Source organism: Pristiophorus japonicus, chromosome 14, assembly GCF_044704955.1.
Source record: "Pristiophorus japonicus isolate sPriJap1 chromosome 14, sPriJap1.hap1, whole genome shotgun sequence".
Lineage (NCBI taxonomy): Eukaryota > Metazoa > Chordata > Chondrichthyes > Pristiophoridae > Pristiophorus > Pristiophorus japonicus.
The window spans coordinates 149,817,495-149,845,390 of NC_091990.1; the positions used below are offsets into that span (position 1 = coordinate 149,817,495).

At 44.5% G+C, this 27,896-nt stretch overlaps 1 protein-coding gene across 1 annotated transcript in view; it reads right to left on the minus strand.

The window, feature by feature from the left end:
• Positions 1–27,896, minus strand: part of lgr4 (leucine-rich repeat containing G protein-coupled receptor 4) — a 162,302-nt gene that overhangs the window by 38,640 nt on the left and 95,766 nt on the right. The window contains exons 7-9 of the mRNA XM_070899688.1: positions 5,154–5,369; positions 2,364–2,435; positions 291–359 (exon numbers count right to left, since the gene is read on the minus strand). Coding sequence (XP_070755789.1) covers positions 291–359; positions 2,364–2,435; positions 5,154–5,369 — 357 coding nt within the window. The remainder of the gene's footprint in view (positions 1–290; positions 360–2,363; positions 2,436–5,153; positions 5,370–27,896) is intronic.

The window sequence follows — 27,896 nt, forward strand, 5'->3', positions numbered from 1 at the left end:
TGGGCAATATCAAAATATTTGAAAGACTGGGACTAAACAAACTGCTGTCCATGCACCACATAGCTTTAGCATAGTTTAGCACAGTTCCCCGAGGTCACCCGAGTAAGGCAAGAAGGGTTTTTTAATGCAGCTTCATGCTAAGTACAGTAATCAAGACTCTGGAAACCATGCTCAACTTAAACTTCCCAAGCACTGAAACAAGTGTCAATGAAGACCAATGTTCTGAATAGTTTCCATTCTGTTTTGATTAGCTGCACGCACTAGAAATAAATAGAGCATTTTTAACTCACAGCTCTTTCAGATTCTGAAGGGACTTGATGGCTTCAGGAAACTCCGCCAGGTTATTGTAGTTCAAGTCCCTAATGATTAAAGACAGAAGCTAAAATATCCGGTAATAATGTTCATCATTGCAAGCTTTGTGAAAAAGAACTAGCTGAAAATAAAAACTCGCAAAAATTTTCACCAAGGTGAACCTCGCATCCGAGTTCAAAGTCCAAACTCAATTCAAATTCAACTGATAATGATTTATGCATCATGCAACACTACAATAGATCCGTAGTATACAGACAATTCACGTTCTGTAGCAATTAGTCAATCCACAAATTTTGTTGCACAATTAAAAATGGATACAAGTAGTCAACAGATTGGTACTTTCAAAATATCTTGCAATATATTATAAAAAATAGAAAACTATAGAATAAGTGGCAATGGGAACATGAAAAATATCACGTCTAAAAATCAGACAAGCAAAATTGTCTCAAAACAGATTTCAAAGACCACATTTAAAAATACAATTAGTGAAAATAAATTTACAAATTTATAAAATTTAAATGTACAGGGCTCAATTTTCCCCAGTGATTTGCACTGTTTTTTTGGCACAGGCCGATTTTTTTGGCCTACGTTAAAAAACCCACGTTTCCCCGATCAATTTGCACCAGCTAGTTAGTTACCACTTTTTTTTTTTAAAAAAAGGTAAGTTTTTTTTCCAGCCAAAGATGGCGTAATCTGCCACCCATGCCAATTCCACCAGTTAGGCAAGTTTGGCCAGCTAGGAGTTACTCCAGTTCTTTTTAGACTAGCATTTATGGTCTCTGTAGAAAAACGTTCCAGTGAGTTAAGGAAATTGGTGCAGGTAAGTGCAGCAGATGCCGGACACCAGCAGGAGGGGTAAAGGGGGGGAAAGAGAAACCTTTCGGGTACAGTTAGGTGCGGGAGGGAGGGCGGAGGCCATTTGGCCTGGGATAGGTGCGAGCGGATGGGAGGAGGCCATTCGGCCTGGGATAGGTGCGGGGGGGGCGGGACTGGGAGACCACGCGACCTGGAATAGGTACAGGGATGGAGGAGGCCACTCCGCCAAGGCTCGGTGCGGGACTGGGAGGGAGGAGGCCACTCAGCCAGGGCTAGGTGCAGAGGAGTGGACCGGGAGGCCACTCGGCCAGGGCTAGGTGTGGGACCAGGAGGGAGGAAACTACTTGACCAGGGCTAGGTGCGGGGGAGCGGACCGGGAGGCCATTTGACCTGGGACAGGTACAGGGATGGAGGAGGCCACTCCGCCAAGGCTAGGTACGGGGGAGTGAACCGGGAGGCCACTCCGCCAGGGCTACGTGCGGGACCAGGAGGGAGGAAGCCACTCGGCCAGGGCTAGGTGCGGGGGAGTGGATTGGGAGGCCACGGGTGGGAAGCAGGAGACCCTTCGGCCTGGGATAGCAGGGATCGGCATCGGGGGGGGGGGGGGGGGGGGGGGAAGAGACGACTTTATAATAATTTAATGGAGGTAAGTTGCTGCAATATATTTGTACATGTGAAGTTGCTGCAATGTATTTCAATGTGCTTGTGCAGGTTGGCTGTATGTTTCACTTTCCAGCCTCAGCCCGCATTGTGTCCTTGGTTACTGTGGCAACCCAATCTTTTTGCCGCAGATCAAGGCTCCACCCCCAAAATTAAAGGACAAGCTATGATGCGCCAAATGAAGAAATCAAACGGGGAAACTTGGAGAAATAAATGTTGCCGCACTTGGGCCCCCCAAAAACAGGCATAACTCTTCAAGTACGCCAAAAAAAAGATTCGGGAAAATTGAGCCCACTGTTTTTAAAAAAAAAATGGAGAATGTTGCCACAATTGCACAGAAAAGGGCTCCTGCCCATTTCCTACGCACTAGTAAAAGATCTAAAGATAATTAAAAACCAAGTTAACACCAAAAACCACTAAGCAAAAGAAGTGGTTTCAGCAAATATTCAAAGATACTGGGAGTTGAACTTTTGCAGATAATTCTTCTGCAGTTGGAGTCTCTAGTTAATGAAATATGATTCAGATTTGTGCTTCACTGCTAGGTCAGCAGCCCAAAAGGAAAAATGAGTACTTACAGTGTCTCCAGATTGTCAAGACCATCAAAGCAATGGCTATCTATTGTGTCAATTTTATTATTGTGAAGATGCCTAAAGGAAAATGAACGAGGAAGAAAGCAGAAAGGTCAGCATCAAAAGGCAAGAAATCATTTGTTCACTGCAGCCATTCTTTGTACATCAACAGCAGGTTTGAAAGAAAGGCTGGCACCATTCAAACTGCTTTATCACATACCAAAAAACTTCTAAGTGCTTACATGTACAATTAGTTATATTGATGTGCAATGACTTGTGATGTAGGCAAAAGCAAGATTTCACAAACAGAAATGAGATACATGATCATTTAACTTTCTTTTGCGATGTTGGTTAGGAAAATTGCTGGCCAGGACACCAGGAGAACTCCCTACTCTTTGAATAGTTCTGTGGGATTTTTAACGCCCATCTGAACCAAAGGAACAGGAAGACAGGGTCATCTGAAGGACAGTACCTCCAACAGTTAGTACTGTACTGGAGTAACTCAACCATGCCAACACTTAATGCAGTTGGTTGTACATAAGTATAGCACTCTAAAAATCCAGTGAAATATTTTGTAAATTAAATATTCATCAGATGAAAGACTGATCTAAGATCAAACCCATTTTAAAACCCTTCCATTCATGTCATATAAAGCAGCACAACAGAACTGACCAGCCATAATGAACCATACATACTCCAATAGCAAAGCTCAAACAAGGTCACAAAGATAGAAGACTGGCCTGTACAGCACTGCAAAGAGCAAAGATAATTGCAGATGAGGCAGGCTGTTCAGTCCATTTTACTCTTACATTTTCCCCATCATAGCACCTAACTCCGGTGTGAGTCATTCCCAAAGTTACCGTCTACTAGCATATTTGGAGGAGCCTGCCACATATTGATCACTCAGAGTGAAGAAGTGCTTCCTAACATCAGTCATGAACTTGGGAACTTTCTTTTTCCCAGTTTTTCTATATATTAATTCATGGGATATGGGCACCGCCCAACATTTATTGCCCATCCCTATACAACTGAGTGGCTTGCTAGGCCATTTCAGAGGCTGTTAAGAATGAACCACATTGCTGTGGGTCTGGAGTTACATATAGGCCAGATCAGGTAAGGACAGCAGATTTTCTTCCCTTAAGGACATTAGTTTTAATGACAATCCGATAATTTCATGGTCACCATTACTGATACTAGCTTTTTATTCCAGATTTACAGATTTAATTACCTAAAGTTAAATTCCCCAGCTGCCATGGTGAGATCTGAACTCATGTCTCAGGATCATTAATTCAAACTTCTGGATTAATAGTCCAATGACAACCATTATGCTACCGTTCCCACTTTTATAGCCATGGCCTCTTAACCTGCAGTCATAGTTTAAAATTGTGGCCTAAATTTACCTTTTGTTATTCCTCTATTTTATACACCTCCAAGGTCTACTCTTAGTCACCTTTTTCTAACATGAGTGAGTTTTTTTTAAACTTTAGTCCATTATCCAAAGGCTTTAGTCTTGTTGAAAAATGTAAATAGACGGGTGGGAGCGTTAGAGGTCCACAACACTTGTGGTGGGATGGCAGTCACAAAGGGCTTGACTTTTATTCACTTACGTGCTTACATGTAATTAAAAAATAAACTGCATTAACCTTCTACCAGTTCCTCCCTCCCCCGCCTTGGGCAAAATTCTGTATTTGCATCAAAGAATTTTAATAGCTTTTAGTTACCGCCATGTGGCATAAGCATGCACAACAGGGAACAAATATGTGCAGTGCCAAGTAACCAGTTTTAGAAGCTATGTTTGTTCCCTTTTTAGGGCCCCTGCACTGTGCTTTATTTCTCAGATGAGGTATTTTGAATTGAAGATCTCCATCCAGAATGCTTATGCTATTCCAAGCTAGCTTCTAGAAACATCTAGCTTCAGAAAAGCATCAGCAGAGTCCTGAGTGGAGCTCCTCATTTCAAGCCCTTCAGTTGGGAAATGATGTACATGGGAAATGGCTCTTAAAAGAGAAATAAAAATAGCTTCTAATAGTTACCTGGCATTGCACATATTTGTTCCCTGGCATGCATGCTATGCCACACCGCATGGCGGTATCTTAAAGCTATTAAAACTCTTTGATGTAAACAAATACAAGATTACACCCTCAGGGGACTAGTGGAAGGTTAACGAAGAGACTTGAGGTGCTCATTTGCATACAAAAATTTCCAAGACTGGAAGCTTATTACATGAGGAACTGCATGCACACATTCACATCCTACTGCTCCATGGCATAATGAGCTTGAGCACCAGCAAAAACTATGACGCTTTAAATTATATTAAAACAAATGTCTTGTACAAAATAAGTCAAGGAGGGAGTACAAAGCTATGATGCAATGTAAAGATTTATATGATTTTAGTGAATTATTTGAATATGGTGCGCATGGTTTATGATGTCATCTGATGTCCTCATTGCATTACAACCTTTAACTCCCTCTCAGCTATTGATTTTATCAAAAATATAAGTTTATAGGTTGTTCTGCATGTGGTACTTTACACCCAGTTTTATCTAACAAACTGGAATATAATAGTTGTGCTGCTCAAAAAAAAATTTCAGGAGACTAGATAAGCCTGTTATAAAGTACATTATAAGTATCCTAATGATTCAATTTCCTCTGTTGCTTGAAAGACATTTTTAGCTCTTGCACCACCCCACTGATGTGCTATTTGTAAATCGGTGCATTTATATTACACAACCACATCTCATAAAAGTACATAGATGTAACATTTAGAAAGCTGCCATATTTAAGCAACCCACTTACAGTACAACTAAGCTGGAGAGATTTACAAAGGCAAAGTTGGGTATGTGTGTAATTTTGTTCAACGCCAATGTTAGGGCTTGAAGTGAAGGTAGTTTGCTCAGCTGATTGACAGGAACTTCAGTTAGGCTGTTATCATCGAGCCAAAGGTGCCGCAGTTGAACCAGACCCTCAAAGCTGTCTTCAGGGACAGATGTGATGTGGTTTGCATCCAAGCGCCTAAGGATTAAAATATAAAAATGATCAGAAACCATGTTCAGCCTGGTTACTTGCACTTGCTGTAATGTCCAATCACCACCTTGCTCATGTTGTCATAAGTCATTAACATTAAAGAGATACAGTCTCCATGAAAAATGCTTGGCTAATCTTTTTCAATTTAATGAGAAAAAGACTGGGAAATGTAGATTTAATTTTCTCTGTGGTTAACATCACATTCTTTATAATGATTAGTTTGAACACAGTTACGACATTACGTTTATAAGTAAACTAGGAAAGTTTTACGAAACAACTTTTAATTAAGACAGAGGCCCCGATATTTACGGGGTGGCGGGAGGAGAGAGAATGTTGGCTGCAATTGCAGCATTGAGAGGTTGGCGATTGAGGCTTGGGAGAGTGGAAAAGAGAAGGGAAAGGCCACAATTGGCTGGAGGGAGTGAAAGGCCTGGGGGGGAGGGACGTGCTGATTGCGGCGGGTAGGTGGGGGAAGAGAGGCTCCTCCTGGCCCACTAGGGGTGAATCCCTTTCACTGCCGGGTTTTCTATCCCTGTGGAATACTGGACGGCATTTGTAAAATTTTAATCAGGCACCCAATACTGTCGAGACTCTTTCTAGACCAATATGTCGAGGAACCAACTCGAGGGCTGGCCATCCTAGACTGGGTGATGTGTAATGAGATGTGTAATTAGCAATCTTGTTGTGCGAGGCCCCTTGGAGAAGAGTGACCATAATATGGTAGAATTCTTTATTAAGATAGAGAGTGACACAGTTAATTCGGAAACTAGGGTCCTGAACTTAAGGGAAGGTAACTTCGACGGTATGAGGCGTGAATAGACTGGCAAAGGATACTTAAAGGATTGACGGTGGATAAGCAATGGCAAACATTTATAGATCACATGGATGAACTTCAGCAATTGTACATCCCTGCTGGAATGAAAATAAAACGGGGAAGGTGGCTCAACCGTGGCTAACAAGGGAAATTAAGGTTAGTGTTAAAACCAAGGAAGATTCATATAAATTGGCTAGAAAAAGCAACAAACCTGAGGACTGGGAGAAATTTAGAATTCAAGAGAGGAGGACGAAGGTTTAATTAAGAGGGGGAAAATAAGAGTACGAGAGGGGAAGCTTGCAGGGAACATAAAATCTGACTGCAAAAGCTTCTATAAATATGTGAAGAGAAAAAAATTAGTGAAGACAAACATAGGTCCCTTGCAGTCGGATTCAGGAGAATTTATAATAGGGAACAAAGAAATGGCAGACCAATTGAACAAATACTTCGGTTCTGTCTTCACGAAAGACACAAATAACCTTCCGAATGGACAAGGGAACAATGGGTCTAGTGAGGAGGAGGAACTGAAGGATATCCTTATTAGGTGGGAAATTATGTTAGGGAAATTGATGGGATTGAAGGCCGATAAATCCCTGGGGCCTGATAAGTACTCTGGGATGCAGACTAAGGAAGTGGCCCTAGAAATAGTGGATGCATTGGTGATCATTTTCCAACAGTTTATCGACTCTGGATCAGTTCCTATGGACTGGAGGGTAGCTAATGTAACACCACTTTTTAAAAAAAGGAGGGAGAAAATGGGCAATTATAGACCAACTAGCCTGACATCAATAGTGGGGAAAATGTTGGAATCAGCCATTAAGGATGAAATAGCAGCACATTTGGAAAGCAGTGACAGGATCGGTCCAAGTCAGCATGGATTTATGAAAGGGAAATCATGCTTGACGAATCTTCTGGAATTTTTTTGAGGATGTAACTTAGCAGAGTGGACAAGGGAGAACCAGTGGATGTGGTGTATTTGGACTTTCAAAAGGCTTTTGACAAGGTCCCGCACAAGAGACTGGTGTGCAAAATCAAAGCACATGGTATTGGGGGTAATGTACTGACGTGGATAGAGAACTGGTTGGCAGACAGGAAGCAGAGAGTCGGGATAAACGGGTCCTTTTCAAAATGGCAAGCAGTGACTAGTGGAGTGCCGCAGGGCTCAGTGTGGGACCCTAGCTCTTTACATTATACATTAACGATTTAGATGAAGCAATTGAGTGTAATATCTCCAAGTTTGCAGATGACACTAAACTGGGTGGCGGTGTGAGCTGTGAGGAGGATGCCAAGAGGTTGCAGGGTGACTTGGACAAGTTAGGTGAGTGGGCAAATACATGGCAGATGCAGTATCATGTGGATAAATGTGAGGTTATCCATTTTGGGGGCAAAAACACGAAGGCAGAATATTATCTGAATGGCAACAGATTAGGAAAAGGGGAGGTGCAGCGAGTCATGGTTCATCAGTCATTGAAAATTGGCATGCAGGTACAGCAGGTGGTGAAGGCGGCAAATGGTATATTGGCCTTCATAGCTAGGGGATTTGAGTATAGGAGCAGGGAGATCTTACTGCAGTTGTACAGGGCCTCGTCGAGGCCTCACCTGGAATATTGTGTTCAGTTTTGGTCTCCCAATCTGAGGAAGGACGTTCTTGCTATTGCGAGAGTGCAGCGAAGGGTTCACCAGACTGATTCCAGGGATGGCGGGACTGACATATGAGGAGAGACTGGATTAACTGGGCCTTTATTCACTGGAGTTTAGAAGGATGGGGGGATCTCACAGAAACGTATAAGATTCTGACGGGACTGGACAGGTTAGATGTGGGAAGAATGTTCCCGATGTTGGGGAAGTCCAGAACGAGGGGACATAGTCTTAGGATAAAGGGTAGGCCATTTAGGACTGAGATGAGAAGAAACTTCTTCACTCAGAGTTGTTAACCTGTGGAATTCCCTGCCGCAGAGTTGTTGATGCCAGTTCATTGGATCTATTCAAGAGGGAGTTAGATATGGCCCTTACAGCTAAAAGGATCAAGGGGTATGGAGAGAAAGCAGGCAAGGGGTACTGAGGGAATGATCAGCCATGATCTTATTGAATGGCGGTGCAGGCTCAAAGGACCGAATGTCCTACTCCTGCACCTATTTTCTATGTTTCTATGACTCTGCTCCGAAGTCTCCTGCCCGAACTGGAAGTACCAGACCGCAAGTGTGGCCCTGAACCTGAATCATTCCGACAATGTTGCCCACTGAGCCCCCGACCCGGCGGGCGGGAAGAGGAGGGGGGGGGACATGAGTGGGGGAGGATCGGAGGTGACAGGGGGAACTCAGGGAAGACGAATCACGTTCTTACAACCCCCTACAAGGCACATCGTTGAAGTGGATGAAATCCAAAAGTCACTATTCACTTCATACCCAATAAACCTGTTAGCAATCCGTACACAATGCCCCATCTATGGTGTGGGGGCGTGGGGGACGGTGTAAGGTCATGCACTTGCGATGGTGTAAGGAGGGACTTCGGTTGGGGGATGCAGCACTTGCGCTGGGGTAAGGCACTTCGGCTGGGGGAGGGATACACTTGTGCTGGTGTAAGGGACTTCGGCTGGGGGTTGGGACGCACTTGCGCTGGCGCAAGGGACTTCGGCTGGCACTTAGTGGCTTCTGGGGAGATCTATCCTCTGTGGCTTTTGGAAGTCAAAGTGGATCGAGTTACAATTTGCAAAGTCAGTGAGACCTTGGGATGGGCGGTTCCAGTTATACATTCCAGAGAAACTTCACTGTGTGGCTTAGCCTCCAACAGGACCAGAGACAAAGGGCAGCCATTTTTACAGTACAAATAAACACGTCCTTATGTTAATTAAGTGCTCAGACTCTCGCGGCAGGACACTCGGATGCCACAAAACCGGCCGCTGTAAATTGGCAACGGGCACCTGCACGGTGAGTTAGGCTCACATTTCCTTTTTTCATTTTTATTCAACGACCCTCTCCCGTCTGTCGTTTGGGGGATAGGGGGTATTAATATTGAGGCCACTGCCTCTAATTACCGCAGAATCAAGAGTACAGGAATTCTTTTTCCTTTTGCCCAAAAGTGATTTTCAGTCCGACCTGTGACTTGAGCTCATGACTAAAACAGACACCAAAGCAGACTGGCTTACACAAACGGCTGTCATTCTCACAACATTTTAATCCAATTGATTTATCTGAATGAACTTGAACTATCTTAAGCTACTCCCTGCAAAGCGTATTACTACTAATCCACAGATGAAAAACAAATAGGGATGGGTTAATATACTGAAACATACCAATGTTATCTAAAGACAGTTTGACATTCTACACTGAATGGGCTCAATTTTCCCCCGTGATTTCTACTGCTTTTTTGGCGCAGGCCGCTCTTTTTGGCCTAAGTTTAAAAAAAAAGTTTCCCCAATCAATTTGCACCAGCATAACTCAATAAATTACAATTGTTTTTAGCCAAAGGGGGTGTAACCTGCCACCCGCGCCAATCCTGGACAGTTAGGCAAGTTTGGCCAGCTGAGAGTTATTCCAGTTCTTCTTGGGCCAGCGTATGTGGCCTCTGTAGAAAAGCCTTCTGGAGAGTTAAGGAAATCGGCGCAGGTAAAGTGCAGCAGAAGCAGGAGAGGTCAGGGAGGGGGTGGGGGGGAGGGGGGTGGGAGAAGCCTTTCGGGTATAGATAAGTGCGGGGACTCGGAGGGAGGAGGCCATTTGGCCTGGGATAGGTGCGGAAACCAGGACCGGGAGGCCGTTCGGCCAGGGTTAGGGGTGGGGGAGTGGACCGAGAGGCCGTTTGGCCTTGGATAGGTGCAGGAGAATTGACTGGGGGGCTGTTCAGCCAGGGGAGCAAACCCAACAGGCCACTCGGCCAGGGCTAGGTGTGGGGGAGCGGACCAGGATGGAGGAGGCCACCCTGCCAGGGAAAGGTGGGGGACCGGGAGGGAGGAGGCCACTCAGCCAGGGGTAGGAGCGGGGATCGACATCGGCATCGGAAGTGGGGGGGTGGACTTTAAACAATTAATGGAAGTAAGTTGCTGCAATGTATTTGTGCTTGTGAAGTTGCTGCAATGTATTTTAATGTGCTTGTGCAGGTTGCGAGCTGGCTGTATGTTTCAGTTTCCAGCTACAGCCCATATTGTGTCCCTGGTTACGGTGGCAACCCGATCTTTTTGGCGCAGATCAAGGCTCCACTCCCAAAACTAAAGGGCAGCTTAAGCTGCGCCAAAATGAAGAAATGAAATGGGGAAACTTGGAACTTTTTTTTGGCGTACTTGGGCTCCCAAAAAACGGGCGTATCTCTTCAAGTATGCCAAAAAGAGGCTTTGGGGAAAATTGAACCCAATGTTAGGACACAGAAACATGTCATTCTGATTATCATGTCTACACTGGTGTTTTTCACCATCCATTTCCTTTAATTTTCTCTTTTTAAAGTAACTGATTAATTTACTTTAAAAAAAAATATATGGGGTCTGATTTAATAAATTCTAACCATCCTTTATGCAAAGATGTTTTTTTTTCTAACCTCCAATTCTTTGATTATATCTTAAATTTGTACCCTCATGTTATCTAGCTGTGTAATTGGATTACTATGCCAAAGTTTGCATGTTCAGTTTAATTATATTAAAAATCTATTTAAATTGGATATTCAGTCAACAAAAATTTTATACACAAAAGTCTCATCAATCTCTTTCACAGCAAATCTAACATCTTCCAATAGTGCACGCTGTAGAAATGTCCTCAAATGGATGCCTTAAACAAATTTTGTTTGAAAAAAGAATTGCAAAGGATTGCAACAATCGCTCAATGCTTATTCAACGAGACCAGATCTAGGGGTGAAAATTGAGCCACGAAAACAGTGGGGCGGTGGAGCGTGAAGAGAGAAAAGGGAAATCAACAAGGGTTCCCTCTCCTAAATGTTGCTGAAAGTGCCAAGTAAGTAAACATCAGTACATTGAAAATAGGTGTACAAGTAAGCCATTCGGCTCTTCGAGCCTGCACCTTCAATAAGATCATGGCTGATCATTCACCTCAGTACCCCTTTCCTGCTTTCTATCCATAGCCCTTGATCCCTTTAGCCGTATGGGTCATATCTAACCCCCTCTTGAACATATCCAATGAACTGGCATCAACAACTCTCTGCGGTAGGGCATTCCACAGGTTAACAACTCTGAGTGAAGAAGTTTCTCCTCATCTCAGTCCTAAATGGCTTACCTCTTATCCTTGGACTATGTCCCCTGGTTCTGGACTTCCCCAACATCGGGAACATTCTTCCTGCATCTAACTGTCCATGTTTCTATGAGATCACCTCCCATCCTTCTAAACTCCTGTGAATAAAGGCCCAGTCGATCCAGTCTCTCCTCATATGTCAGTCCTGCCATCACGGGAATCAGACTGATGAACCTTCGCTGCACTCCCTCAATAGCAAGAATGTCCTTCCTCAGATTAGGAGACCAAAACTGAACACAATATTCCAGATGAGGCCTCACCAAGGCCCTGTACAACTGCAGTAAGACCTCCTTGCTCCTATACTCAAAACCCTTAGCTATGAAGGCCAACATACCATTTGACTTCTTCACCGCCTGCTGTACCTGCATGCCAACTTTCAATGACTGATGTAGCATGACACTCAGGTCTCGTTACACCTCCCCTTTTCCTAATCTGCCATCATTCAGATAATATTCTGCCTTGTGTTTTTGCCACCCAAGTGGATAACCTCACATTTATCCACATTATAGTGCATCTGCCATGCATTTGCCAACTCAACGAACCTGTCCAAGTCACCCTGCAGCGTCTTAGCGCCGTCCTCACAGCTCACACCGCCACCCAGTTTAGTGTCATCTGCAAACTTGGAGATATTACACTCAATTCCTTCATCCAAATCATTAATGTATATTGTAAATAGCTGGGGTCGCAGCACTGAGCCCTGCGGCACCCCACTAGTCACTGCCTGCCATTCTGTAAACGACCCATTTATCCTGACTCTCTGCTTCCCGTCTGCCAACCAGTTCTCTATCCACGTCAGTACATTACCCCCAATACCATGTTTTTTAATTTTGTACACCAATCTATTGTGTGGGATCTTGTCAAAAGCCTTTTGAAAGTCCAAATACACCACATTCACTGGTTCTCCCTTGTCCACTCTACTAATTCCAGAAGATTTGTCAAATCATGATTTCCCTTTCATAAATCCATGTTGACTTGGACCGATCCTGTCACAGCTTTCCAAATGTGCTGTTATTTCATCTTTAATAATTGATTCCAACATTTTCCCCACTACTGATGTCAGTCTAACCGGTCTATAATTACCCGTTTTCTCTCTCCCTCCTTTTTTAAAAAAGTGGAGTTACATTATCTACCCTCCAGTCCATAGGAACTGATCCAGAGTCGATAGACTGTTGGAAAATGATCACCAATGCATCCACTATTTCTAGGGCCACTTCCTTAAGTACTCTGGGATGCAGACTATCAGACCCCAGGGATTTATTGGCCTTCAATTCCATCAATTTCCCACCTAATAAGGATAGCCTTCAGTTCCTCCTTCTCACTAGTAGTGGACAGAGTTATAGTCTGCTGTGATACCCCCACTATTGAGTACCCTGCCAATATTCACAGTGAATAACAGACACTTGGGTGAGAAATACCGGATTCTGTGGAAAATTACAGAACAAGGCATCAATTCTTTTAGGGGAAAAGGACATGAAAATTAAAGATTGCATAAGAAACTCAAGATAAAGACCCCAATCAGATTTTTAAAAAATGAACATTTTACTAAGCACAATGGAAAATCTTTACAACACCTACTTTACAGCCCATCAATGACAAAATCATAGCATACTACAAAGCAAGTTTGAACATTAGAAATCAAAAGGAACTGTTTGATAATGCACTTCTGCTGAATGCTGGCTGAAAGTTACCTGTCTACCTTGTTGACTGAATTCCTCCCGCTGCCCTGAAGATCAAAGGCATTGTTTCCACTGCCTGGAATTAATCTGGCAGAGATGTGCTAACAAATACTCATGCCTTGCCTCTGCAAACATTTTGCATGCAACATTAAGAAACTTCAACTGATTGGATGGGAGGCAGTGGGAGGGGGGGGGGCAGGAGAAAAGTTTCTACTTGATAACTATAAAAGATGTACCATTAAGCCAGACTCTCAGAGAATGTACTCAGTAGTACACATTTGAGCCATAGCTTAGTGGGTTGCACGCTCGTCTCTTGGTCAAATGGTTGTGGGTTCAAGTCCAACTCCATAGACTTGAGCACAAAAATCTAGGTTGGCATTCCAGTACACTAGTGAGGGAGTGCTGCACTCTTGAGATGCTGTCTTTTGGATGAGACGTTAAACCGAGGCCCCGTCTGCTCTCTGCTCTCTCAGGTCGACGTAAAAGATCCCATGGCACTATTTTGAAGAAAAGCAGGAGACTTATCCCTGGTGTCCTGACATTCCTCAAATCAACATCATCCCAATAAGATTATCTGGCAACTATCACATTGCTGTTAGGGGTGTGCGCAAATTGTCTGCCGCATTTCCTACATTACAACAGTGAGAAAATGAAGCACATGATCGTATTTTAATTGAAAAAAATCTGCTAAGCTTCCCTGTAAACAAAGAACTTGCATTTATATAGCACCTTTCACAACCTCAGATATCCCAAGGGCCGGGGGAGGAGCGTGGGTTGGGGGCACTCGAAATGATCGAAGGGCCGGAGGAGAGAACAGGGGTGACTCCTTCCAGCCTCCCCCCACCCTCCCCCTCCCCGCACCCCCCACCCCACCCCCCCCCCCACCCCACCCCCTCCCCGCACCCCCCCCCCACCCCACCCCCCCCCCCCCGCACGCACCAACCCCCCCCCCTATCCCCGCACGCACCAACCCCACCCCTCACTGTCAGATTCAGAGAGAGAGAGAGAGAGAGAGAGAGAGAGAGAGAGACACCAACAGAGACACCTTCCCTTCACATAAAGATAGGACTTATATTTTTTTATTGATTGATTGCTTATTACTTTGGTCTTGGTGCTTTAGGTGCAGGGTTTTTTTATGAATTAATTGTTTATTACTTTTTGTGCTTTATTTCGTGCTTGGTGCTTTAAATGTACTGCTTTGTTTAGTGCTTTAAATGTACTTTGCTTCTTTAATGTTGTTGTGAAGGTGTTTACGGAAAATCCTCTAACTTCCCTCCCTCTCCCCCCCGTTGTGATGTTGATGTGTCCTTTGTGTTTCATGCTTCCCACCCGCCGTCTCTGGCTGTGCCTGCACTAAACTTAACTCTAGGTAAGGTTTTTCAGAACTTAAAAACGTGGACACTTACTCCATTCTAAGTTAGTTTGAAGTAAGTTTTCGCTGCCGAAACTTGCAAAACAGGCCCAAGTGGCTGGACACACCCTCTTTCGAAAAAAAATACCTGAACTAAAATGAACCTAAACTAACTCACTAGAACTGGAGCAAACGAAGTGCCGAAAATTGCGATTTCTAAGATACTCCAAACTAAACTAGTTGCTCCAAGAAACTTGGGCCCATGGTTTCTTCGTTGAAGTTGATGGTCAGCTAAATCAATGATGTGCTCAAGGGAATGGACTGGCCTAGCACCCCTGCTGATTAATGCCCCCCTGCTGTTTAATGCCCACACAAATGATTAACCCAAATTCCCCAACATATGAAGATTCATATGTAGGTGATCTCTGCATTACCACCCAATCTGAAAGATTTGAGGACATTCAGCACATCCTAACTGCCTTGTGGAGAATCGCACAAATTTGTATCTTCCACTTGAAACATTGTCAGACCAAGCAAATATTCCAGGTAAAATGGGACTGTAAAATCATCGAGCACCATGAGTATACAGTGTACAATGAGGTTGCACTAGACCGAACACTGACATTCAAATAGCACATCAAGAAATTACAAAAGAGGAGCTCTAGGAGCGGTATACTCAAACTGTCAAACATAAAATGAAGAGTTGACCCTAAAACACGCCAAACTAGTCTTGCCCTGTGTTACTCAATTGTTTGAGCCACGCAAACAAAATTATTACTGAAATCAAATCATTCCTGTAGGAGTATCACAGGGACTTTGAGACTATCACATTGCTGCTATACTGCCTTTTGGGGTTTGTACCAGCAGTGAGACAATGCCTCAGTAAAAAAAAAAAAGGATAGAAAGATACAGATGTTTAATCTTAGACACCCACTACTGACATATTCCACTATCCAAGGGGCCGAAGTCCAGAAAAAACTTTTCCACTGAAAATCTTTTACCCCGAAACATCAATATATAATACCCCAGAATAACAAAACAGCAGAAAAAGCCAATGATCTCTGAGAACTTGGTTTCTTTCGAACAACTCCCTCCAGGCAAATCTTTGAACGAAAATACTTATATCTTCTAAATCGAATGAGCGCCTGGATGGTAAAGACTGGTGACGATATGACCAAGTGGATGTTCAGAAACAAACCCCAGATGTGGAGAGCTTAGGCTATCACTTGAACACTGCCTGATGCAGCACCCTGTACTCCCAAATAACTATTTGAGATAAATTACACCACCAGATCCAGGCTGCAGTTTTGGAACGATGAGCTATGATGATGATGACCCCATATCTTCTCCATTACAAAGTCTGCTGACTTTCACCTCTATAATATTGCACATCTCTGTACCCGCCAATGAAACCCTCATCCATGCATTTGTCACCGTCAGACTCAACTATTCCACTGCTTTGCTGGCAGGTCTTCCATCCATCAAAATTTCAGTTTATCCAATACTCTGTTGCCCATATCCAATCTCTCACCAACTCTCACTCACCTTTCACTCTTGTTCTCACTGTTCTACATTGGCTCAGTCCACCAACCCCTCAAATTTACAATTCTAACCCATGTGCTTAGATTGGCTACTTGATCTTCATCCTCCCTCCCTACTTTGTAACATCCTCCAGTGCTGCAGCAACCCTCATTCAAACTCTCTGCGCCTTTGACGACAACCTCTTGTGCATCACCCTTTCCCTGCGCCCCACCGCTGGCAGCATACCACAGCTGGAATTCCCTCCTTACTTGTCCACTTCCTTATCCTCTTAAGACCATCCTTTATACCCACCTCTTTGACTAAGCTTTTGGTCACCTACCCAATACTTCCTTTGGTTCAGCATCCTAGTTTAATGCAATGACATCAAACGCACCTGTCCAAAAAATATAAACCATCCAAACTTTGCTTCCCATCACTTGTGTTTGGTTTAAAAGACTTTACTAAAAGTTTACATCAATCCAACTTTTCTCAGTTTGCTACATCTGCCAGGATGAGTCACTTTTGGCATCTGTCTGCAAAGCTGAATTTCATGGGGATGTATCCACTGTCTTTGCTCATTCTGGGAAACCTTTCCCTATTCCTGGGTGTCTAACAGCCAATTATTTATAATTATTCTATGATCCAAATTGTTCTAAATGGTCAGCATACTGACAACGGTGCTCATTGTTTCACTAATGCACTCCCAAAGAATGGGAATCACGGCATTTCACAGCACAATAATGAAAGAAAATGGACATTAAGGCAAAGAAGATGATATTAGAAGTGAGTAAAAACTTGGTCTAAGGTGGGTTCCAAGAATGGTCATAAAGGACAGCCTTGATCTGTACAACTAAACTGCATTCTAATAGCGGCTCATGTTCTGGAATGGAACAGAGCTACCCCTTCCTGTGACATAGTCATCAAAAATGTCCTCTTTGTTCTAAATTGATCTGAAGACCTCAATCTTTTCAAGCAGATGCATTATTGTCTGGGTATTCCAACACAACAGAAATCTGCTTACAAAATTCAAGAGAAGTGTAGCCAGGAAAACTAAGAATTTAAAATTCCAAATGTGCTCAAAACAAGTAATAAGTGTCTGAATTTTAAATATTTGAAAACTGCAGATATTTCAATTTAGGCAAGGAAGAGGTCCAATAATTGTAGAAATCACATATATCTGATTTCTACATATTTTGATGTCATTATCCCTAAATTTCCCCTCATTCCATATTCCAGTATGATTATATCAGAACACATTTTATGGAACATTTTCTGAATGAAGAAATCATAAAAAGCTCTGATTCATAAGACTACAGCAGCCCAAGTTGCTTGCCACTCAGTGAAGTCCAAACTAATCTGGAGAACATATAGTAATTCAGTTAGCAGTAACTGCAGTAACAACAGGAACCATAACCAGAAATGCACCTTTGGTTATGTTTTGCAGATCATTTTCAAAATGGGGAAGTGATGGTAATAGGTTTCTACAGAAAACCAATTATCTTCCACACTTTGGGTGATGGATCAATCTGCAGTTTATTGAATCTTAAAAATAGATACCTTATTGCCATTAAAGAAAGATGTGCTATTCCTGTTGTGCCATGTCACCAATAGCAAACATCAGTCCCATTTTCCACTAGCTAACAACTACTGCAACAAAATTAGCCAACATAAAATGTCACTTTTCTGCAGGCTCCTTACATCGGAATGCTGATGTTAATTATAAAGGTCACCCAAGCAAGCATCAAACCATGTCATATTTTGTGCAAATAAACCAAGTTTTACCACTCATCTCCTATCCCCAATAACAGATCGCGAAAGACTGTTTACCGTAGATTCATAGGGGCCAAGTTTCGGCCTGAGTTGCTCCTGTTTTTTTGGAGCAACTGGTTTAGAATGGAGTATCTTAGAAATTTGAATTCTCGGCATTTAGTTTGCTCCAGTTCTAGTCAGTTAGTGGGGGTTTAAAGGGAAGTTTACAAACATTAAATACTTCAGTTTTACAAATAAAGAGCCATCATCAATAATAAATGATAAATACATCAATAAATCAATCAAAAAAATTAATAAAAAATAATAAATTAAAAAAATCAATAAATAAAACATTTTCTACTTACCGACTGCAGCACCGGGAGTCCTCCAACAGCATGCTTGGACGGCCCCCCCAGTGTGTCTCTGTCAGTGTCTCTATCTCTGTGTGTGTGTCTCTGACAGCGAGGGGACGGGGAGAAGGGGTTGGAGAGGAGATGAAGGAGGAGGGGGTGTGAGGAGAAGGAGGAGGAGGAGGGGGGGTGAGGAGAAGGAGGAGGAGGAGGGGGGGTGAGGAGAAGGAGGAGGAGGAGGGGGGGTGAGGAGAAGGAGGAGGAGGAGGGGGGGTGAGGAGAAGGAGGGGGAGGAGGGGGGGTGAGGAGAAGGAGGAGGAGGAGGGGGGGTGAGGAGAAGGAGGAGGAGGAGGGGGGGTGAGGAGAAGGAGGAGCGGTGAGGAGAAGGAGGAGGAGGAGGGGGGTGAGGAGAAGGAGGAGGAGGAGGGGGGTGAGGAGAAGGAGGAGGAGGGGGGGTGAGGAGAAGGAGGAGGAGGGGGTGAGGAGAAGGAGGAGGGGGGTGGAGGAGAAGAAGGAGGGGGGTGGAGAAGAAGGGGGGTGGAGAAGAAGGAGGGTGGAGAAGAAGGAGGGGGGTGGAGAAGAAGGAGGGGGGTGGAGAAGAAGCGGGAGAGAGAGAGAGAGAGAGAGAGAGAGAGAGAGAGAGAGAGAGAGAGAGAGAGAGAGAGAGAGGGAAGGAGAGAGGCGGGGAGGGAGGGAAGGAGAGAGGCGGGGAGGGAGGGAAGGAGAGAGGCGGGGAGGGAGGGAAGGAGGGAAGGAAGGAGGCTGAACGGCCAGGCCCAAGACTTCGGAGCTGGATTTACAGGTAGGTGGTGTCGGGGGGGGGGGGAAGAGGGGGAAGAGAGGGAGAGAGTCGTGGAGGTCAGGCCGGGGGGAAGCAGAGGTCGAGTCGCCGAGTGGGGGTCGGGTCGGGTCGGGTCGGGTGGGAGGAGCCTTATCCACGCAGCCCCAGTGAGGCCATTCAGCCAGGGCTAGGGTTTGCGTGCTTCAGGCCCCTCCCAGTTTTGGGTGCCTGGAGCTACTGTACATGCGCGCCCACTGTAGCGTGCATGTGCAGAGGTCCCGGCACTGTTTTCAGCGCAGGGGCCTGGCTCCGCCCCCGACTGCTTGTGCTGCGCCGCGCCCAGCTCCAGAGGGCCTGCAGGAAGCCGGAGAATAGGTAAGTTTTTTTTAGGCGCACTTTGTGGTGCGAAAAACGGGCGTCCAGGTCCGGGCTGCGCCGTTTGAGGCGCGGCCCGAAACTTGGGCCCAATGTTCCACACCACCATCGTTAGTGAGTTGTGCAATCAATAGTTACAATGCCTGCTGCACCTCGCTGCAAGTCTCTCACTGTGCGGCTGGATGCATGAGCAAAGCCCTGCTCCCCCAGCAGTTAATTTTACTGTTACAAGTATGTGGCAGGAGGGATGCTTCTCATAGCATTTAAATGTTTCTATACCAACTCTTAAAAGTTCTCAGGCTATCCAGGAGACAACCCAGATACTTTTAAAACCTGTCTTGCACTTGGCTGGAGTACTACTGCAAACCTCAAGCATTAATCATCATCATAGGCGGTCCCTTGAACGAGGATGACTTGCTTCCACGAGTTCACAGATGTTTCAATGAAGGACCCGATGTTTCAGTCCTGAACTCCAGTTGAGGGGGTGGAAGATGTCTGTGCGTGAATTTTTTTAACGTGTAGTGACCGTTGCACATCAGCCACCACACAGGCTTGACAGAACGAGGTCTTCATCCAGTGGCAAGGATTAACCAGGACGACTGGAGACCTGCTCTGCCGCATGGACCTAGCGTGCACACATATCGCAGTGTGGGCAGGTCCGTGCTGCCCCTGGGTCCTCTGCTCTTCTGGGCCTCGCACCCTCTTTCGCCACGATGTTCCAGGACCTAGCGCTCCAGCTCTATTTATAGCCCCGACCTGCGGTGATGTTCTCACAGGTTGGGGCGGCCCACGAGTTGGTCATTATCCCGCCATTCACACCCCAAGCTTGACTAATGTTTTTCTAACTCCTAGCATTACCATTTGAATTTAGGCCATCATCCCTTTTGTGTCTCTAATCTCCCCTGCCTTCCACCCTATCACAGACCTTCCCTTTTGTTCTTTCCTCCCCTCCCCCTTTCAGTGCCTTTTAAGAATCTGTTCTTTCCGAACACTCTCCAATTCTGACAATGGGTCACCGACCCGAAACGTTAATTCTGCTTCCTCTCCACAGATGCTGCTTGGCCCGATGAGATATCCAGCATTTTCTGTTTATATTTATTATTTATGAGTCATGCTAGAGTACAGTTCCATGGATCCCAGGAGGCGATGTTCCCCAGAAGCTGCGCGGCTGCACAGCCGGCTCACCGACCTTTAAATCCGAAAAAACGTGCAAGCGCGGTAATTTGAAATGGGCCAAAAAAAAAGGAACAACTAAAGGGAACTTTGCCAGAAGGCCTTCGGTAGCTCAGGCGAAAGGCTACTCTTCATGTGAGCTTTGACAGGAATTACCAGGCAGCTATTTGACTATGGAAGAGCCACAGTCAAGCTCAAACTTGCTCTGATGACCACACAGGCACATCGTTGCCAGCAGAGACCACTGGACAGTGATTCCAAAGTTGCTGGATTTTCCCTTCCCTTCCACATTTTCCTGCCTAAGCTGCTGGACTGCTTACTCGAACTCTATGGGTCCAGTGCTACACTGGAGTGTCCTCTTACCTACAATCAGGGCAGCTGAACATTGGGTAACTTTTTAATAACATACTTTTAGATGTGATGCAACAGACCACAATCACTGCTATCAAAAGGATACCTCCCCCCTGCTGCTCTTCGTATATTTCAGTGTCATATTGGGCCCAAGTTTCGAGCCACACCTAGAACGGCGCAGTCCCGACCTGGACGCCCGTTTTTCACGCCACAAAGTGCGCCTAAAAAAAACCCTCCAGATTCTACACCTTCCTGCAGGTCCTCTGGCCCTTGGCGCAGCGCAGCAGGAGCTGTAGAGGGTGGAGCCAGGTCCCTGCGCTGAAAACAGTGCCGGGACCTCTGCACATGCGCGTTACAGTGGGCGCGCAAGTGCAGTAGCTCCAGGCGCCCGAAACTGTGTGGGAGGGGCCCGAAGCACGCAGCCCCTAGCCCTGGCCGAATGGCCTCACTGGGGCTGCGTGAATAAGGCTCCTCCCACGGCCAGCTCCTGCTTCCTCCCGACCCGACTCGACTCCCGCTTCCCCTCTCTCTCCCCCCCCCCCCTCCCTCCCCCGGACTAGACCGGACCGGACCCCCGCTTCCCTCTCCCCTGGACCGGACCCCCGCTCCTCCCCCAGACCCGGAACCCACTCCCGCCGCCCCAGACCCGACCTGACCTCCCTCCACCCCCCCCCCCCGACCCGACCTCCCTCTCCCTCCCTCCCTCCCCCCGAACCGAACCGACCTCCCACCACCCCACCGACCCAACGCCACCTATCTGTAAATCTGGTGCTGGGGACGGGCCCTGCCCGAAGTCTCGAGCCCAGCCCGTTCGGCCTCCTTCCCCCTCACCACCCCCCCCCCCAATCTCCTTCCCCCCAAAAAAATCTCCTTCTCCCCCTTCTACCCCCCCCCTCTCCCTCAACCCCCCTCCTCGCTGTCAGAAACACAGACACTGGCAGACAGAGAGAGATAGAGACATTGACAGAGACACACTGAGGGGAGCATCCCAGCACGCTGTTGGAGGGCTCCCGGTGCTGCAGTCAGTAAGTAGAAAATGTTTTATTTATTGATTAAAAAAAAAAAATTATTTCATTAATTTTTTTGATTGATTTATTGGTTGATTTATTGATGTATTTATCATTTATTATTGATGATGGCTCTTTATTTGTAAAACTGCAGTGTTTAATGTTTGTAAACTTCCCTTTAAACACCCCCCCCCCTACCCCCACCATTCCCTACGCCTGATTTGTAACCTATGCCTGATTTTCTGAAGTGTAGACAAGGTTTTTTCGAGCGTACAAAAATCTTCACTTACTCCATTCTAAGTTAGTTTGGAGTAAGTTTTCACTGCCGAAACTTTGAAAACAGGCGTACGTGGCCGGACACGCCCCCTTTTGAAAAAAAAATTCTGTTCCAAAGTGAAACTGTTCTAACTGACTAGAACTGGAGCAAACTAAATGACGAGAATTCCGATTTCTAAGATACTCCGTTCTACACCAGTTGCTCCTAAAAAATCAGGAGCAAATCATGTGGAAACTTGGGGCCATTGATTCAGCAGTAATGTTACAATGTTCCTCATTTCCTCATCCAGTACATCTGGCAGGATTTCTTCCTGCAGGATCCCCTCCAACATTGTCTCACTTACTACCTCTGTTACAAGCTGTGGCGCCATTGGCAGGGTGATACTATCTACCAGAGGCTATCTCATAACACCCAGTTTCAGTGTGCTGGAGAGGCACAAGTTAAACTACTTTCATGTCATGAAAAATGGTAGTAAAGGCAGCATCCACGTGCCTAAATCAGAACTATACAGATGAGATCAAATAAAATTGCCAGACAATTTCCTGCAGTTGTTAGTTGTTTGTCAGTGCAAGTTCCTAGAGTGCAATCAATCAATATTTTAGCTCAAGATTGTAGCATACATTTTTCTCCAAGCAGCAAATCTATATGATAGCTACCTTTTGCCTTTCTTTACAACAAATTAAATCCAAATGCAGATTCTAAACTCTTGCAAAGACTTATGCCCCTATTGATTCTGCCTGTCAATGTAGCACTTAGTTTAATTTATTCTGTCAACTTGTTTATACATAGGACACAAGTGTCATACTGACAACACGAATGGGCAATATCCATGCAGATTTAGAGAAAACATGCTGACAACTTGATATATGTGGCTTAATTTAGTTATAAATCTATTGCAGGTTGTGGCTGGAGACACAAGCAAAATGAGGGGGAATAGAGGATGAGAAGGTGGTGAGAAAACGCTTGACTTCTACTACATTAGCCTTTTTCAAATCATATGGTGAAGCGTGACCAAGGTTACGGTTGAAATCATAGGATCTCCTGGTTAGGACTCCTCAAACTGCTTTTGTACTCAATAGGAATGCAGTGAGACAAAAAAAATTGCTATTTTAGGAGGAAATTCCCAACTTCCAAGTATAGTAGCTGTAGCAGACTGGGACTTAACTCAAAAGCTTTGAGTAGGGTCATAGGTCCCTATACACTGAAATGATAGTTGACGTCAATGAACAGGCGTATACTGACCACATTTATAAACACACCCAAAACACACTAACCACTCATGAACTCGTATATAACAATTAAAAATAATTACTTCATACACTGCTGTTACAAGCATGCAGAATCAGAAAACAGTTGATCTGTTCAAAATAGGCCATTCCAATTTTTTGCCAGTATGACTGGAACACTTTTGCCATCAATAAAAATTGAAATCTGGTTGTTGAGCAGCATTTGTTGCGGAAGGCCTACCTCAATACAGAAAACAATCCTTTGGGATCAAACAGGTGTTTTTCACTCTTTAAAACAACTTGCATGCTTTGCAAATGATGAATCAAATTGGATAATAATTATGAATGGAGGTCCAGTGAGACCAAAACAGAAATTGCAGTACTCACTTAACTAATGCTGAAAAAACTTCCTCCATTCACTTGGATTCATGGATTAATTTAGAAAGGGTCAAAGATTACAAAGTGTTTAGTAACACTGCCACCAGATCAGGGATTTAAAAATACAGTTTATAAATATAAAATTAGTGGATGCAGCAATTGTAGCACTTATCTTCAAAAAATAACTTGCATTTCTTTCTCACTTTTCACACCCTCGGGATGCCCAAAGTGCTTTAAGCCAATTAAGTATTTTTGAAGTGGAGTTACTGTAGAGATGTAGATAACACAGCTGCCAATTTACAGCAAGGTCCTACAAACAGCAATGAGATGACGAGATAATCTGTTTTCGTGATGCTGGTTAAGGGCTAATTATTGGCCAAGGCACCTGGGAGAATAATGCCATGGGATCTTTTACATCCACCTGAGGAGGTAGACATCTCATCCGAAAGACAGAACCTCTGACGATACAGCACTCTCAGTACTGCATTGAAGTGTCAGCCAAGATTATGTGATCAAGTCACTGGAGTGGGACTTGAAACCACAACCTTCGGACTCGGAGGCGAGACTGCTATCACTTATCCAAGGCCAACACATCTTGTAATTAAGATTTAAAACCAGAAAAGTTTAATTCATTTGAACTGTGCATAGGATTGGCAATAGGCTAACTGTGATGGACACATATTTGAAGGCAATACTTCAGAGAATAATTGTACACTTTACATTGCTGTACAAATAGCTCATAAGTAAAATATAAACTTGGACCACATGTACAATTTTTTTTCATTCATGCACGGGATGTGGGCGTCACTGGAAAGGCCAGCATTATTGCCCATTCCTAATTGCCCTCGAGAAGGTGGTGGTGAACAGCTTTCTTGAATCGCTGCAGTCTGTGTGGTGAAGGCACTTCCAGAGTGTTGGTAGGTAGGAATTTCCAGGAATTTGACCCAACGACGATGAAGGAACGGCAATATATTTCCAAGTCAGGTTGGTGTGCAACTTAAAAAGGAACTTGGAGGTAGTGGTGCCTGCTGTCCTTGTCCTTCGAGGTGGTAGAGGTCGCAGGTTTGGGAGGAGCTGTCAAAGTCGTCTTGGCAAGTTGCTGCAGTGCATCTTGTAGATGATATACTGCAGGTACGTTGTGTTGGTGGTGAAGGGAGTGAATGTTTAAGGTGGTGGATCGGGTACCAATTAAGCAGACTGCTTTGTCCTGGATGGTGCTGAACTTAAGAGTGTTGCTGGAGCTGCACTCTTCCAGGCAAGGTGAGAGTATTCTATTACCAAGTCTTGCTGCATGCGGGCATGGACTGCTTAATTATCTGAGGAGTTGCGAATGGAACTGAACACTATGCAATCATCAGCGAACATACCCACTTCTAACACTATGACGTAGAGATGGTAATTGATGAAGCAGCTGAAGATGTTTGGGCCCAGGACAGTATCCTGAGGGACTCCTGCAGCAATGTCCTGGGACTGAGATGATTAATCTCCAAAAACCACAACCATCTTCCTTTGTGCTAGGTATGACTCTATCCAATGGAGCGTTTTCCCAGATTGCCACTGACTTCAATTTTACTAGGGCTCCTTGATGCCACAGTCAGTCAAACGTTGCCTTGATGTCAAGGGTAGGCACTCTCCTCATCTTTGGAATTCACCTCTTTTGTCCATGTTTGGACAAAGGTCTGTAATGAGGTCTGGAGCCGAGTGGGCTTGGCAGAACCCAAACTGAGCGTCGGTGAGCAGGTTGGTAATAAAATAACTACTCTCTTATTTAATAGTAGCCATTTCAGTAAAAGTTCTTTGAAATGTTGAGCAGATACCCCCATGGTATTATTTATAGGTAGTACAGGGCAAAAGCTGGAGAGCATAGGAGTCAGGAGGGGAAAGGAACAGAGGGTAGAGGAGTAGAGTAATAAGAAGTGCGAGCTGGAGCAGGGATGCAAAGCTAGAGTTGATACTGGGATGGAGAAGGAATTGGTTTCCTATTACCCAACAACAAAAACAGCAAAACCCAGGGCCTGAGGCTTGGAGTACAGGCTTGAACACTGCACACGAATGGTCAGTTTAAAATCAAAGAGAGAAACACCTGGTGGATTATGTAACCTATGCCTCGGCTCTGACTACATTACGGTCAGAAGGGAAGTATTCTAGAAATTGTACTGCACAAAGTGACTCTGATATTCCTAGTTTTGTCAATAGTGCATTTTAGGAGTAATGATACTTGCTTGAGCCTCTTCATTCAAGTGGCAGATTGATAGCTCTGGGAAGCTCAATGAAGTTAAGTCCAGGCTTCTTAGAGAGGAACAAAGTGCTGATGGAAAATATTCAAGAAATTTCAAACATACAAACAGCAACTACACAAATAACATTCATTATTTCCTTGTGAATATTGTAATTGTTATGTCTTTGTTAGAAATTTTATTCTCAGTACTAAATGCTCAGCTTAGAGCATATAGTGGCAGAAAAGGTTTTTTAAACATTGAATGATTTCACTGGTTTCTGTACCTTCCCTTACTATCATTTTAATGGAGGTAGAGCAGAAGGGTAGGGGGTAAATAGAGAGTAAGCCAGGATCAGAACGTAGTTGACTAGGATGTAGGGCAGAAGGTCACAGTGGTAGGGTGGAGCAAGGTTACAAAAGGATTGATAAATGAGGACGAAGATGCTGATGTCAATACATTGGGAAAATAGGGAGCCGGTAGATGAGTGGGACTTAATATGGGATTGCATGCAGGTGGCAGAGTTTGGACAAGGAATTTATGTAGGTAGGTACATATTAGTAGGCTGGCAGTGAGAGTAATGGGGAGGGTATGTAAGAACACTAAACATGAATAAGATATGGTTGATTCAGAAATAACGTGTCTATCACAATTAGACAAAGATTGGTTATAAATTTCCTTTTACCTCAAATAGTTCTATGCAATTACAGTTCCAATTGATTGCTGAAGGACTTGAGACACAATCTCAGCTTTACAGTGGCTGATACCCTGTGGGTATTCTCATGATTTTTCCTGGTTGAAGCTAAACAAGTGCAACAGCTTACAATTTGTTCTATTACAACTTTTAGAATAGTCTAAAATTTAACTGGTTTGAGATTTCTGTATACTTGGACAGAAGCTTAGTGAATGTAAATTAATTAGATGGTTTTTTAATTACAAGCTCGTGCAGACTAATAAAGTGGCTATGAGCATGGTTTAAAAAAAAATGAGATCCTCTACCAGCTAAAATGGAAATAGCAGCAGATCCAGAAAGTTAAAGGGAATTTTACTTGAGAACCTTGTGTGTATATATATATATATACCCAATATTATGCTTAAATTCTGCCACTTGTACTTCACGTGCATCAGATATTAAAGGTGTCATCATCCTACAGTTCATTTGGATAGGACAGAGTTAAAGCAGATTCCAAAAAAAAAGTTTAATTGCTATCAGAAATGAAGATGTTTTTAAGCAGTGGAGCAATGCCCATCACCATGGTCACAAACCGGGAGTACCTACCTTTTTAGAAACATAGAAAATAGGTGCAGGAGTAGGCCATTCGGCCCTTCGAGCCTGCACCGCCATTCAATAAGATCATGGCTGATAATTCCCTCAGTACCCTTTTCCTGCTTTCTCTCCATACCCCTTGATCCCCTTAGCCGTAAGGGCCATATCTAACTCCCTCTTGAATATATCCAATGAACTGGCATCAACAACTCTCTGCGGCAGGGAATTCCATAGGTTAACAACTCTGAGTGAAGAAGTTTCTCCTCATCTCAGTCCTAAATGGCCTACCCCTTATCCTAAGACTATGTCCCCTGATTCTGGACTTCCCCAACATCGGGAACATTCTTCCTGCATCTAACCTGTCCAGTCCCGTCAGAATCTTATGTTTCTATGAGATCCCCTCTCATCCTTCTAAACTCCAGTGAATAAAGGCCCAGTTGATCCAGTCTCTCCTCATATGACAGCCCAGCCATCCCTGGAATCAGTCTGGTGAACCTTCGCTGCACTCCCTCAATAGCAAGAGTGTCCTTCCTCAGATTGGGAGACCAAAATTGAACACAATATTCCAGGTGAAGCCTCACCATGGCCTTGTACAACTGCAGTAAGACCTCCCTGCTCCTATACTCAAATCCCCTTGCTATGAAGGCCAACATACCATTTGCCTTCTTCACCATCTGCTGTACCTGCATGCCCACTTTCAGTGACTGATGAACCATGACACCCAGGTCTCGTTGCACCTCCCCTTTTCCTAATCTGCCACCATCCAGATAATATT